Genomic DNA, 11603 nt, shown 5'->3' on the forward strand with positions numbered 1-11603 from the left:
AAAACGCAATAATATTAATGGTAGTAATGTGTGCGGCCCTAAAAAAAAAAAAGAAGAAGAAGAAGAAGAGGCGGTCTATCCCCCCTCCTCCACTTTCCTTGAGTTATAAAAATGAAGCCCATCTAATACTTGGGACAGAGCCTCATTGCCGGCCCGCTTGTATCCCTCACAAGTGTTCTGTCTTAATAAATCTATTTCTTGCCTATCACTTTGCCTCTCACTGAATTCCTTCAGTGCTGAGACACAAAGAACCTGAGCCTCAGTCCATCCAGACACCAGGTGAATGATGCTAATTTAAAAAACCGTGGGTTCAGAGTTCCCATCGTGTCTCAGCAGTTAACGAATCTGGCTAGCATCCATGAGAACGCAGGTTCGATCACTGGCCTTGCTCAGTGGGTTAAGGATCCGGCGTTGCCGTGAGCTGTGGTATAGGTCACAGACACAGCTAGGATCCTGTGTGGCTGTGGCTGTGGCATAGGTCAGCAGCTACAGCTCCGATTCGACCCCCTAGCCTGGGAACCTCCATATGCTGTGGGTGTGGCCCTTAAAAAAAAAAAAAAAAAAAAAAACCATGGGTTCAAGTAATCTGTGTTTAGGCTGGGTTCGGGTCAGAGGTGTTTTGATTTCAACAACTCTAAGTTATCACCTGGGTTTCTAGCCAACAGGCCGTTCCAATAAATCTTGTCTTGAATTCAATTAATTTCCTAGAGCAACTCACTGAACTCAGAGAAACATGTGCTTACTAGATCAGCAGTTTATTATGAAAGGATATAACTCAGGAACAGCCAGATGGATGAGGTGCACAGAGAGAGGTGTGTGGGAAGGGACACAGAGCTTCCAGGCCCTCTCTAGACACCACTGCCCCCCAAGATCCATGTGTTTACCAACCCAGAAGCTCTCCCAACCAGTCCTTTTGGGGTTTTATGGCGGCTTCATGACAGAGGCACGATTGTTAACTCATTGCCATTGGCATCTGATTCAATGCCCAGACCCTCTCTCCCCACCATAGTTTGTTTGGGGTGGTAGGGTAGATACTGAAAGTTCCAACCCTCTAATCACAAAGTTGGTTCCCCTGGCAACAAGCCCCATCCCTAAGTTACCTAAGGGCTTTCCAAAATCACTTCAATAATATAGCAAAAGACATTTCTTTTTTTTCTGCTCTCTGCCCTGGCAATTTCAAGTGTTTTAGGACCTCTGTGCCAAGGAGAGAGTCTAAGACCACCTAGCCATTTCTTGTTGTAAATCAGAATATCACAGAACCCTTTCCAAATAGAACATTTTCTCCATTACTATTCTCTGCTCAAACCATGGGGTTTTGTGACTTTTTTCTTTTCTTTCTTTCTTTCTTTCTTTTTTTTTTTTTTTTTTTTTTTTTTTAAGGGTTGCATATGCAGCATACGGTAATTTCCAGGCAGGTGCCGGCCTACACCACAGCCACGGCCATGGCAACACCAGAGCCGAGCTGCATCTGTGACCTATGCCACAGCTTGCAGCACCACTGGATCCTTAACCCACTGAGTGAGGCCAGGAATCGAACTCCTATCCTCATGGCTACTAGTTGGGTTCTTAACCAGCTGAGCCACAATAGGAATTCCTGTTTTGTGACTTTTCTAAGTTGAGTGCAGCCCAATCTCCAAAAGAGACAGTTAATTTGCCCATAGTTGCACCCTTTCCCCTTCTGGGGAGGGTTTGTTTTTCAGCAGCTGGGAACAGAGATAAAGGTTACCCTGATAAGCGGGAGCAGGCTTGCATCAGTGGGAGGGACCTGCACTGCCACAGTGGGAAAAAAAAAGTTTCTTCCCTTAAGTTTGTTTTTTACATCCATACCTAAAGAAAAAAAAAAAAAAGGCCTTTGTATTTCTTCATCTGCAAAATTTGACAATAGGTCTGACCTCAAAGAATTGTGACAACTTTCTGTGAAAGTGCTTAATGAACCATCAAGCGTAAAAGACTAATTAGCTCTTTATCATCGTTGATGATAACCATGGTGATAACGAGGCCTGTGGTGGGAGGGGGAGTGACTCAGCCCATCTGGACTCCTTGTTTTTTCCAAAGTTCACACTGTAAAGTTCGCACTTTTGCTCATGACATCCTCTGATGGATCACTTCTCTCAGGTTTATGTCTGCCAAAACCCTACTTGTCATTGGAACACCAAGGGCTAACTACAATCAGGTATTAAATGTGATGCCAAAAAAGTGGAAAATGCACCAAAAAAGAAAACAAAACAAAGAAATGTGATGCCAGCAGACCGTATAGCTGCAAGAGGGAGCATCGGGAGTCAAGTTCTAGGTTAGGGTGGTGGCAGGCGGGAGAGGGAAGCTGTTGCTGCATCTCTGGTCCATGTCTTGGGGGAAAAGAGGAGGCTGAAATGCACAATTACTGTACACTTTCATGAATTCATTTTAGGAAAATTGGAAAATACAGAAAAAAATATAAATATAGGAGTTCCCATCAGGGCTCATCAGAAACAAGTCTGACTAGCATCCATGAGGATGCAGGTTCAATCCCTGGCCTGGCTCAGTGGGTTAAGGATTTGGCATTGCCGTGAGCTGTAGTGTAGGTTGCAGACTCAGCTCGGATCTGGCGTTGCTGTGGCTGTGGTGTAGGCCCGCGGCTACAGCTCCAATTGGACCCCTAGCCTGGAAACCTCCATATGCTGCTGGTGTGGCCCTAAAAAGCCAAAAAAAAAAAAAAAAAAAAAAAAAAGTAAGAAAATAAAAATCACCTGAAAACTAACCACCAGTACTTTAAACATTTTTCTATTTGTCCATTTAGATTTTTTTCTAAGCATATATATATATATATATATATATATATATATATATATTCTTTTTTCCCAATAAAATTTAATGTTCAAGTCAAATAACTAAATGTTTATTGATAAATCATCCCATCTCCCTATCTAATACATGAAATCATATTTTTAGAAGGTCATTTTTGTGGTAGAATATACATTACATAAAACCTACCATTATCTATTTTTTTATTTTTTAAAGTTCTATTGAAGTATAGTTGACTCACAAGGTTGTGATAATTTCTGCTGCACAGCAAAGTGATTCAGTTATACATGTACACACATCCATTCTCTTTCATATTCTTTTCTCACATAGATTATCACAGAATATTGGGTAGAGTTCTCTGTGCAATACAGCAGGTCCCCACATTAATCATTAATCTACTATTTAATCATTAAGTCCACAGTTCAGTGGCATTAGGTATTCACATTGTTGTGCAACCATCACCAGTGTCCATCTCCAGAAATTTTCATTTTTCTCAAACCAAAACTCTGTGCCCATTAAACAGTAATTTCTCATGCCCTCCTCCCCTTAGCCCCTGGCAACCACCATTCTCCTTTGGGTCTCTATGAATTGATTATTCTAGGTACTTCGTATTAAGTGGGATTATCCAATATTTGTCTTTTCGTGACTGGCTCATTTCACTTAGCATAAAAGCTTTTAGGGACTTCCCGTCGTGGCGCAGTGGTTAACGAATCCGACTAGGAACCATGAGGTTGCGGGTTCAATCCCTGCCCTTGCTCAGTGGGTTAAGGATCCGGCGTTGCCGTGAGCTGTGGTGTAGGTTGCAGACGTGGCTCGGATCCCGCGTTGCTGTGGCCCTGGCGTAGGCTGGTGGCTACAGCTCTGATTCAACCCCTAGCCTGGGAATCTCCATATGCCGCGGGAGCGGCCCAAGAAATAGCAACAACAACAAAAGACAAAAGACAAAAAGACAAAAGACAAAAAAAAAAAAAAAAAAAAAAGCTTTTAGGTTCATCCACATTGTAGCATGCGTCAGAATTTTATTCCCAGAGTTTCCTTGTGGTGCAGTGGGTTAAGGATCTGGCATTGTCACTGCAGTGGCAGTGGCTTGGGTTGCTGTCATGGCACAAATTCAGTCCCTGTCCTGGGAATTTCCACATGCCACAGGCATGGCCAAAAAGGCTGAGTAATACTCCATTGTACCTATTTACATTCCCAACTATACTTCAATACAAATTTAAAAAATGGAAAAAAATATGAGTTCCCATTGTGGCGCATGGGAAACAATCCAACTAGGAACCATGAGATTGTGGGTTTGATCTCTGGCCTCGCTCAGTGGGTTAAGGATCCAGCACTGCCGTGAGCTGCGGTGTAGGTTGCAGACGCGGCTCGGATCCCACGTTGCTGTGGCTCTGGCATAGGCCGGTGGCTACAGCTCCGATTCAACCCCTAGCCTGGGAACCTCCATACGCTGTGGGAGTGGCCCAAGAAATAGCAAAAAGACAATAAATCAATCAATCAATCAATCAATCAATCAGTGCACTCACTGATTCAGCTGTGTTCTTTTTGTAGATGGATGATCTATGTGTTTTCTCTCTAGCCTTTAGATTGTCTTAATTGTTCTGTTTTTTTTTTCATCTTTCTCAGCATAACTGTTCTTCCTATATTTGCAAATTCTTGTCTTTCCTCAATTCTTGAAATTTTTCAGCCATTTGCTTCTCAAATATTGCCTTGCCTCCATTTTTTTCTCTTCTCCTCATGAGGTAGGCAATTTGATGATTGTTATTTGCCTCTAGATTTTTTATCTCTGTGTCTCTGCTGATGTGTTCTGATGTTTTTTTGTTTTTGTTTTGTCTTTTTAGGGCCGCACCCGCGGCATTACGGAGGTTCCCAGGCTAGGGGTCCAATTGGAGCTACAGCTGCCAGCCTATACCACAGCCACAGCAACACAGGATCCAAGCTGCTTCTGCAACCTACCCTGCAGCTCATGGCAATGCCGGATCCTTAACCCACTGAGAGAGGCCAGGGATCGAACCCACAACCTCATGGTTTCTAATCAGATTTGTTTCTGCTGCACCACAATGGAAGCTCCTGATGAATTTTTTTTTTCAGATCCATCTTTTAGTACACTTTCTTCAGCTATATCTTCTGCATTGCAGTTTTAATTTTAACGGATGGGCACATATAATTTTTTTTATTTCTTGATATTCTGTTTTTTCCCTAAGTCTAGTTGGACATTTTTATAATCTCTTATTTCATGCTAATTTTTTTTCTATTCCATCTTTTATTTCTTTAAACATTTCGCAATAACTTCTTTAGAGTCTTCATCTGATTGTCCCAAACTCTGAAATCCTTAAAGATTTAAACCCGTTGATGGGAGTTCCCATCGTGGCTCAGTGGTTAACGAATCTGACTAGGAACCATGAGGTTGCAGGTTCGATCCCTGGCCTCGCTCAGTGGGTTATGGACCCAGCCTTGCTGTGGCTCTGGCAAAGGCTGGTGGCTACAGCTCCGATTAGACTCCTAGCCTGGAAACCTCCACATGCCACCAGTGCAGCCCTAGAAAAGACGACCAAAAAAAAAAAAAAAAATGCCAAGAGAGTTCAAAATTTACGGGGCCCTGAGGTCCAAGCTAAGGAGCAAGTGGAGGCCTGGAAGATTGTAGCTATGCCCAAGGCAGGCAGATAAACACAATAACACCTTTATGGCTTGAAGGTGTATGAACAGCACCTCAGCCTGTACACCTACCTGCACCTGCAGCTCAGAATGGACCCCTAGCCTGGAAACTTCCATATGCTGCAAGTGCAGCCCTAAAAAGAAAAAAAAAAAAATCCTAAATAGTTTGCAAATAGCATGGACTGACGTCACTAGAATTCATGATGTAGATCCCGGAGTTCCAGTTGCTCTAGAAACCTCAGTTAAACGCTGGCCACTTTTGCTCCAACTAACAGAGCCCATGAACCACTGGACAGAATGGAAAGTTCATACCAAGGTGAGCACCGTCCTGTGAGAGCTGGCCCATGACCCACAGGGTTGGGTCTCCTGTAAAGGAATGAAAGCCCAAGACTAGCCATATCTAGCTCTACAACCTCCAGCTATTGTCAGGCTTTGGGCAGGTAATCTATGGACACCTTTTATCTACTCTAAATCCTTAAGGTTCCCCCAAGCTCCTGAGTTCTCCAAGGCCCTTGTCCAGAGCACATGCTTGTCAGGAATATTTATTAACCAGAGAATTTTCCCTGAGGAATTGCTGCAGGAGGAGAGGGCAGGCAGGCTCTGAGGTGTTCCACTGCAGTGTACACCACCAAGTCAGCAATTCTTTTTGCTGGGTCAATTCCTCTCGCTGACCACAATGCCCTAGGAGTGGGTCTTGGTCTTGCCAGCAGACAAATCACCACCAGTGGCAGGAATACATACAGGGACTCCCACTACACTGCTGGATGCTTCATACCTTCCTCAGACACCTTCACGACCAGCTGAAGCTTATATGAATATAGCAAAGTTTGATGGTTCAGAGAACCCTCCTGCACTGCTGGTGAGAAATTAAGCTGGTACAGCCACTACGGAGAACAGTATGGAGGTACCTTAGAAATCTATACATAGAACTTCCATATGACCCAGCAGTCCCACTCTTGGGCATATATCTGGACAAAACTTTCCTTAAAAAAGGCACAGGCACCCATATGTTCATTATAGCACTATTCACAATAGCCAAGACATGGAAACAACCCAAATGTCCACTGACAGACAATTGGATTAGGAAGATGTGGTATATATACACAATGGAATACTACTCAGCCATAAAAAAGAACAACATAATGCCATTTGCAGCAACATGGATGGAACTAGAGACTCTCATACTGAGTGAAATAAGTCAGAAAGAGAAAGACAAATACCACATGATATCACTTATAACTGGAATCTAATATACAGCACAAATGAATCTTTCCACAGAAAAGAAAATCATAGAATTGGAGAATAGACTTGTGGCTGCCAGGGGGAGGGATGGGAGGAGGAGGAGGGATCAAGAGCTTGGGGTTAATCTATGCAAACTATTGCTCTTGGAATGGATTTACAATGAGATCCTGCTGTGTAGCATTGAGAACTATATCTAGATACATCACAACACAACAATGGGAGGGAAAAGTATGTATACATGTATGTTAACTTGTACCCCACGCTGTACAGTGGAAAATAAATAAATAAATAAATAAGTACTTATCCCCTTAGAGTTGACATGCGAATTAAATAGCTAATATATGTACATGGCGTGTGGTGCGCTTTAGAAATGTGTTAGCTCTGACCTTAGGGCAGCTGTAGGAGAGCTGAGTCCTAGGCCCCTAACATGCTCCTCAGCACTGAATCCTCAGCACCAGCAGGCTTGGTGGTTGAGCTAGGAATCCTGCGGAAGAAGGAAACGACACCATTTGTAGGAGGCTGTTGATTATATGTTCCTGGAAAGTGAGGACGCCTTCTGTGGCGATCTAAAAAGGGGCAACTAACCCGGAAGCAGCACGTTCTGAAAACCACTTGCTTCCTTTCTGCACCCCGCCCGCATCCCCGTCCCGGTCTCCCCGCCCCCGTCCGTCCCCCCCCCCCCCCCCCGCCCCCAAGGGCAGGACTGCAGAGGCCTCCGTCAAAGAGGAAGTCGGTCTGGCTGAGTAGAGAGAACAACCTGGGGAGCCGGGAAGCGGATTCCGGGAAGCGGAGTCTGTGACGGGGCTTGGAGATTGATTCCTCTCCCAGCGCCGCCCCCCTTTCCGTGTGGGCTCTCAACTTCCAGAACCCTCTGCACCTACCAACTTGATGTCCGGCGTTAAGTTATGGTGAGTAAAGAGTGAGATATGGATCTGGAGCCACCCCCCCACCACACACACACACACACACACACACACACACACACACACACAATAGGCACCCCGCGGGCTCACTCAGGGGATGCCACCCACCCATGTGCCAAGGCCCCGGGGCATAGTGGGTTTCACGGGGGAGGCTGGGGATTGAACTGACCATATGCAGTCATGGGGGTCACGGGGATGGGGTGGCATGGGGAACAGCAGTGCTGACTTGGGGGTCATGGCCAGCTGATGACCAGGCCTCCTCTCACAGGCACGTTGGTGCTTCAGCGCCCCTGGTGCCCATCGAGGACTTGGAGAACCCGAAGTTCATCGGCAAAGGAGGATTTGGCACGGTCTTCCGGGCGCAGCACAAGACTTGGGGTTTAGACGTGGCGGTCAAGATCGTTAACTCGTGAGTGACCCAAGCTGCTGGCAGCTGGTGCCAGCCAGGTGTTTGGTGGAGAAGGCAGGCCGCTGTAACTCAGGGCCAGGGTGGGAAAGGGAAGGGTCTACCCAGAAGCTGAGCAACTTCTCAGAAGCAGACTCCAACTCTCTTCTGATTGCAGGCAGGCGATATCCAGGGAGGTGAAGGCCATGGCAGGTCTGCATAACAGCTATGTGCTGCTCCTGCTGGGGATCACAGAGAAGCTGGAGTGGGACTATGTATCTGGGCCGGCTCTGGTGACTCAGTTCATGGAGAATGGTTCCCTGGCGGAGCTGCTACAGCCCCAGTGCCCTCGTCCCTGGCCGCTTCTCTGCCGCCTGCTCCAGGAGTTGGTGCTCGGGATGTGCTACCTGCACAGCCAGGACCCTGTGCTCCTCCATCGGGACCTCAAACCCTCCAACGTCCTGCTAGACTCAGAGCTCCATGCCAAGGTCAGCGCATCCCCGCCCCAGCCCAACCTCTGGACAAAATCCTGCTCCAGAGCTGCTCCAGCTCCACTCACTGGACATGAGACCTATCTGCTGCAGCCCAGGATACCCTCAGCAACTCCCTCTGGATATAGGGCTGCCATCCAGGAGCTTTAGCTGCTGCCATACCAGGTGATAGAGGCCTTGACCAACATGGTCAGTTCCACTGTGTTAGAACCCACTAGGACCTCCAAACACCCATGGCTAACCTAGCTTAGGAGGCTCAAATCTTGACCCAGCCCCATGGAGAGAGGACCCAGACCTCCAACCAAGGGCCCCACTTGTCCTACCACTTCTCTAACCCTCCACACCCCCTTTCCAGGGCTGGACCTAAACATTCTATGGGGTAGTGGGAAGAAAGTTCTGGAGGCTGCCTGGCCCTATCCATCCGTATCTCTTCCTTCTTATCTCCCTTTGCAGCTAGCAGACTTTGGCCTGTCCACATTTCAGGGAGGTTCACAGTCAAGGGCAGAATCTGGGGAATCAGGTTGCACCCCAGCCTACTTGGCCCCAGAACTGCTGGCTGATATAAACCGAAAGGCCTCCATGGCCAGTGATGTCTACAGGTAAGGTACCCACTCCACATACACATCCCAATTTCTACACCTCTCTGGGTCCTTCTGAGGGACAATATATGGAAGGGAGTCTTGCCAGCAGTTGGGTCAGGCCTCAGCTTTTGTCTCCTGCAGCTTTGGGATCCTGATGTGGGCGGTGCTAGCCGGAAGAGAAGCTGAGGGTAAGACTCCAGGCAGACTCTGGGATCCCGAATCTCAGGTGTCCCCCTCCTCCAAGCCCCCACCCCCCCAAGCTCTCCTCTTCCTATTGACCTGCTCACACTGCCCTACTCCCTCCTCACCTCTCCTTGGACTGTACTCCCTGCCCCTTTCCATGATGGGCAGGTGGCCCTCACTCTCTGAATGCCTTCTCTCCACGTCCCCCACCCCCTCCCCAGTGGCGACCCAGATATCACTGGTGCGGGAAGCAGTGTGTGAAAGGCACGTCCGACCCCCATTGGATGAACTGCCCCAGTCTGGCCCTGAGAATCCTGGTTTGGAAGGACTGAAGGATTTAATGCAGCGCTGCTGGAGCCATGACCCCCGGAATAGGCCCTCCTTCCAAGGTGCGCTGGCCATTTAGTTGGCAGCTGAGGTAGGCCTGGGTCTGTCCGCAGGGGGCTCTTCCCTGATAATGAAGCTATGCTCACCCACCACCCATTCTGCCTTCTCTCCAGACTGCCGACCCAACACCCAGGGAGCCCTCGATCTGGTAATGAAACAAGATGTAACTTGTAAGAAGATGAATGCCGCGGTCTCCACAGTGAGTGTCTAGCACCCCTAGGAGCTGGGCAGGGAAGGCACAGCATGGCTTCCTTGGCCACCCAATGACTCCCCGCTGACTGTTGTTCTCTAAGCCTTGACTCTCATGCCCACTCCCCCCAACCCATCCCTGAGTTCCCAGGCAATGGACATGGGCCAAGAGGCTCCTCCCTTGGGTTAACCCTGGCTCTCCCACCTCCATGCCCAACCAGCTCTCCATCCTTACAGGTGAAGGAGTTCTTGTCTGAGCACAAGAGCAGCAGCAGCTTGTTGTCTGTCCGTGAGCCAGGCCTGGAAAGTCCAGAAATGGATGGCCTTAGGGGGAGCACAGGAAGCCATGATTCTGTGGTCTCTGAAATGATGAACAGCCTGAACCTGGAGGAGTACCCCAGCTCTGTTCCTGAAAAATGTACAAACCCTCCTGAGAGGATCAGGGCCCAGAAAGAGCAGGTTCAGCCTACCTGGACAGCAGAGATACCTTCAGATTCAACAGCCCAACCTCCTCAAACCCCAGAGACCTTACCTTTCATGAGCCAGAAGCCCAGCCACACCTCAGCTTGGCCCCCAGGCCCTGGACCCCAAGAGAATCAGGTGAGACCTTGGCAGGACTCAAGGATGCACTAGGACTCCTGTGAATCCTGTCCCCTTGCCAGGGAAAACTTGGGGCTGCAGTAGGGGAACAGGCCCAGGGACAGGGAGCCTGATGGCACTGTGTTGTCTGTAGGGGCCTGAAAGACGTGGCACCAACTGGTCTCCCATGGCACCAGGGCCAAATCCAATATCAGGTACCCATTCCCCATTCCCTCCTTTCCTCTGCTCAATTCTTCCACCAGCTTCTTCCTCAAGATCAAATATAGATCCAGGGTACTTGGGGAGGGGGATGAGAAAGGGCTAGAGGTCACCTACCCCAACTTTCTCATCTTATAAATGAAGAAACTGGGATTGGGTCCCACTTAGGTCACACAGCAAAGCCTGGATTTGCCCCTGAGCCTTCTGACTTTCCAGCTCTGTGAACCTCTAAATTCCATTGCTGCTATGTAGGCCCAGAGGGCCACCCAGCAGAAAAGACCCAAATGTCAGCGTCTCAGATGTTCGTTGCCACTCCTCTTGAGCTTCTGCAAACCCAATTCTGAAACCCGAAAGGGAAGACCCAAGGCACTCCTTGACACAGTCGTGGGCAGGCCCAGAGACTGCCTACTTGCATTTCCCCAGGGTGAACACAAGGTGCCGCTGCCCCCCACCCTGCCGCTCCTCCTCGCTTAGACTCTCAGATCTGTACCCTTTAACCCTCCCTCGAGCATCACTGTTTCTCTTAAAGGGCCATGGTCTTCTCAGTTACTTTACAACCAAGGGGTGCAGATTGGAAACAGCAACTACATGGTTATAAAAGGAAGAACTGCCTCATCCACGCGGGGCCCGGTACCTTGGGGCATGAAGAAGGGCCCCCAGCACAAGTAGCTTTCAAACAACTAGAAAGAAGGACTGCAAGAAACGGAAGCCTGGAGTGGGCCACAGGGCTGGTATCATGATAGCAGTATCAAAGCAGCTTCTGAACTGCCTTCTGGAAAACCCAGCATTCTCTGAGGGTCATTAGGCCTGTACCCGAACTGTCTTTGTTCCCCCAGGACTCAATAAACTTGGTGGAATTTTAGCCCAAGCACTGTACAGGAGGCTAAAGCTTCAGCCAGGGGAGGGAAAGGGACATGGATGAGAGACCGGGGAGCTGACATCGAGGGAGTGGGAGGTACTGCCCTTCAACCACAACCACGGACCACAA

At 48.3% G+C, this 11603-nt stretch overlaps 1 protein-coding gene across 1 annotated transcript; it reads left to right on the forward strand.

Annotated features, from left to right (window-relative positions):
- RIPK3 (receptor interacting serine/threonine kinase 3) lies at positions 7373–11483 on the forward strand. The gene is made up of 10 exons (XM_001927424.4): positions 7373–7586; positions 7870–8010; positions 8165–8474; positions 8931–9076; positions 9200–9246; positions 9463–9630; positions 9742–9827; positions 10055–10417; positions 10551–10611; positions 11145–11483. Exons 1-10 carry the CDS (start codon positions 7567–7569, stop codon positions 11282–11284), a joined length of 1482 nt encoding a protein of 493 aa, XP_001927459.3. The 5' UTR covers positions 7373–7566; the 3' UTR covers positions 11285–11483.

The sequence above is a fragment of the Sus scrofa genome, chromosome 7, assembly GCF_000003025.6.
Source record: "Sus scrofa isolate TJ Tabasco breed Duroc chromosome 7, Sscrofa11.1, whole genome shotgun sequence".
Lineage (NCBI taxonomy): Eukaryota > Metazoa > Chordata > Mammalia > Artiodactyla > Suidae > Sus > Sus scrofa.

Bases quoted from the DNA above. Each gene is read 5' to 3' on its own strand.
- RIPK3 (XM_001927424.4), top strand. From the start codon at position 7,567: ATGTCCGGCGTTAAGTTATG. The intron at 8,011-8,164 runs GTGAGTGACCCA...TTCTGATTGCAG, and splicing joins GCGGTCAAGATCGTTAACTC to GCAGGCGATATCCAGGGAGG. The intron at 8,475-8,930 runs GTCAGCGCATCC...CTCCCTTTGCAG, and splicing joins ACTCAGAGCTCCATGCCAAG to CTAGCAGACTTTGGCCTGTC.